Source organism: Mandrillus leucophaeus, unplaced genomic scaffold, assembly GCF_000951045.1.
Source record: "Mandrillus leucophaeus isolate KB7577 unplaced genomic scaffold, Mleu.le_1.0 Scaffold283, whole genome shotgun sequence".
Taxonomy (NCBI): Eukaryota; Metazoa; Chordata; class Mammalia; order Primates; family Cercopithecidae; genus Mandrillus; species Mandrillus leucophaeus.
The window spans coordinates 443972-447404 of record NW_012102954.1 but is presented as its reverse complement, the minus strand read 5'-3'; the positions used below and the strand labels follow the sequence as shown (position 1 = coordinate 447404).

At 43.3% G+C, this 3433-nt stretch overlaps 1 protein-coding gene across 2 annotated transcripts in view; it reads left to right on the top strand.

Annotated features, from left to right (window-relative positions):
* Positions 1 to 3433, top strand: part of PLAC8 (placenta-specific 8) — a 25966-nt gene that overhangs the window by 7789 nt on the left and 14744 nt on the right. For both annotated transcript variants that reach the window (XM_011985429.1, XM_011985431.1), the window contains exon 3: positions 2165 to 2289. In XM_011985429.1, the coding sequence (XP_011840819.1) occupies positions 2165 to 2289 (125 nt within the window). The remainder of the gene's footprint in view (positions 1 to 2164; positions 2290 to 3433) is intronic.

Here is a 3433-nt window from a genome sequence, read left to right as displayed (position 1 = left end):
TTTTTTTTGAGACAAAGTCTCACTCTTGTCCCCCAGGCTAGAGTGCAATGGCACAATCACCGCTCACTGCAACCTCTGCCTCCCGGGTTCAAGAGATTCTCCTGCCTCAGCCTCCTGAGTAGCTGGGATTACAGGCGCCTGCCACCACGCCCCGCTAATTTTTGTATTTTCAGTAGACACAGAGCTTCACCATATTGGCCCGGCTGGTCTCGAACTCCCGCTCAGGTGATCCACCAGCCTCTGCCTCCCAAAGTGCTGGGATTACAAGCGTGAGCCACCGCGCCCAGCCTGTTTTCTTTTTATAAGATCTCTCTAAAAGATCTCTTACTTCGAGATCTCTCTAAATGAACTTGCAGGAAAGGAAGTTTGGGGTGAGATGGGCGTTGCAGAGAGGAGCAAGGTGCTTAGTTCTCAATAATGACCAAGAAACAAACACATCCACCTACAGAAAACTTGCTCTGAAGTCTATTTGCTTGCCTTGGTCCACATAGTACTCTAAGACAAGAAAATAAAATACATTATCCTTTAACTTGACAGTTGAAATTGACTTTGAATGAGAGTTGAATTGAACCTTGTTTTTGCTTTTTGTTTTTTTGAGACAGAGTCTCACTTTGTCAACGAGGCTAGAATGTAGTGGTGAGATCTCAGCTCACTGCAATGTCTGCCTCCCCAGTTCAAGTGATTCTCCTACCTTGGCCTCCGAGTAGCCGAGGTTACAGGCATGCACCACCACACCCAGCTAGTTTTTGTAATTTTAGTAGAGACGAGGTTTCACCATGCTGACCAGGCTGATCTCAAACACCTGACATCAAGTGATCCACCCGCCTCGGCCTCCCAAATTGCTAGGATTACAGGCATAAGCCACCATGCCTGGCCTGAAATTGAACTTTGAATGTGTTAAGAATTACACTCAGGCTGGGTGTGGTGGGTCACACCTGTAATCCCAGCACTTTTGGAGGCCAAGGCGGGCAGATTACAAGGTCAGGAGTTCAAGACCAGCCTGGCCAATATGGTGAAACCCCATCTCTACTAAAAAATACAAAAATTAACCAGGTGTGGTGGCGGGTGCCTGTAGTCCCAGCTACTCAGGAGGCTGAGGTAGAAGAATTGCTTGAACCCGAGAGTGCCGTTGCACTCCAGCCTGGCAACAGAGCAAGACTCAATCATAAATAAATAAAATAAAAATAAAAAAAGAATTACACACTCAGTAGCATAGCAAGGGAAAATTACCTAGAGAATAAAACAATTGGGTTAGTTTTTTCACTCTCATTGTCTGGAGTGATGACTTAAGCTTCTCAGGACACCAGTTCAACATCTGCAAATCAAAGTAAGAATTAGATCACATTGGTGAAACTCTCTAAAGATGAACATGTTAACCCTCTTACCCCTAGTATTATTATTACCCAATTAAATGAATACACAAGTTCCAATCAAAGCTTAATTGCTTAGTAGCACATTTTCTTAAATGTAGATCTGATCAAATTATTCTCCCCTCTTAAAATGTTTCAGTAGTTCCTCATAACTCTCATGACACACTCTTAACACTCAGAGTTTTTCATCGTCTGCTCCCCAACCTGCCTCAACCCACAGCTAAATCCTCATCCCATCCCAGGGCTCCAGCCGTATTGAATGAACACTAGCCTTTGCCAGGATATGCCAGATTACCTCGAAGAGGCTCTTTTCCTTTTTGTCCACCTTTAAAACATCTCATCATCCTTCAGTAGTCGGCTCAAACAGCATTTCCTACTCAGGGCCTTGTAGGCCCCATTTTTCTGGGTGACCTGTTGGCATTTTAAACACGTTTCTGTTGGAGAACTTTCCCTATGATCTGCCTTCACTACTAGACTTGAGCCAGGGGCACTGTCAGTACTGAGGGTAATGTCTGGAAAATGAATACGTTTTACTGCATCAATGAACAAATGAATGAAGGCAGAGCTATGACAAGAATGATATACTTTACAAAGGCGTGGTCATTCCTGAAATGATTTGCGTGTGGAGGGAGAAACTGATGCAAAGCTAAACAGAAACACTGAAGATGGGCTTAGCAGCAGGTTACGTGGCCAAGGCCTCGTGACTTGGACTGCCATTTGTGAAAGCAAGCTAAACTTTCAGTTGTGGCAGGGGCAGAGTGGAGTAACGTGTACCCCTGGTTTCATGTGTCTAGGTCTCTGTGGCACGTTTTGTTTCCCATGCCTTGCGTGTCAAGTTGCAGCTGATATGAACGAATGCTGTCTGTGTGGAACGAGCGTCGCAATGAGGACTCTCTACAGGACCCGATATGGCATCCCTGTGAGTCTGTTACCATACCATCTCACTCAAATATGCAACCACATTCAAAATAATTATTATAAACCTAGAGATCATTTGATGTATGCATCTTCTGAAATTGATTGATAAGAGTTCCCTAGCATGTGCAATCTTGCATTCAGTTGTAGCAACAGATCTTCTGGTTATGTGACCTCCTTCTAGGTTTATGTTGAAAACCTGAGAAAATAAATAACTCATATTTGCAATGGATGTCATACAATGGAAGAGGATTATTTAGGATCTACTGTGCCCCAGATGCATTACATGTATTATCTCACTTAATTCTCACATCATCTCTGCAAAGCGGGTAGGTCCACAACATTTTGCTGATGAGAACTTTAAAGTTTTAAGAGGTGGAGTAATTCCCTCAAAGATAATAGTAGAGAAAGAGTCAATACTCAGTTCTAACTGTCCATTCATACACTTTCCATTACACCAACTCCACTTTTTGTAGGTGAGAGATTGTGTTACTTAGGGTTCTCCTAAGTGCATTAGAAACAGAACCAATAAGATTGGGAGTGGATGTGTGTGTGCTTGTGTGCATGTGTGTGTGCATGCGCATATATATACAGGCAAACTTCAGATATACAGGTTTAGTTCCAGACCACCACAACAAAGCGAATATTGCAATAAAGCAAGTCACATGATTTTTTGGTTTCCCAGTGCACATAAAAGGTATGCTTATACTACACTATAGTCTATTAAGTATGCAATAACATTATGTCTCGAAAAGCAACATATGTGCCTTAATTTTAAAATACTTTACGGCTAAAAAATACTAATAATAATCTATCTGAACCTTTAGCAATTCATAATGTTTTTGCCTGTTGAGGGTCTTGTCTCAGTGTTGGTGGCTGCTGACCAGGGTGCTGGATACTGAAGGTTGGGGTGACTGTGGCAATTTCTTCAAGTAAGGCAACAATGGTCTGGGTGTGATGGCTCACACCTGTAATATCAGCACTTCGGGAGGCCCAGGAGGGCTGATCATTTGAGGTCAGGAGTTAGAGACCAGCCTGGCCAACATGGTGAAACCCCTCTTTACTAAAAATACAGAAATTAGTCAGGCATGGTGGCAGGTGCCTGTAATCCCAGCTACTTGGGAGGCTGAGGCAGGAGAATTGCTTGA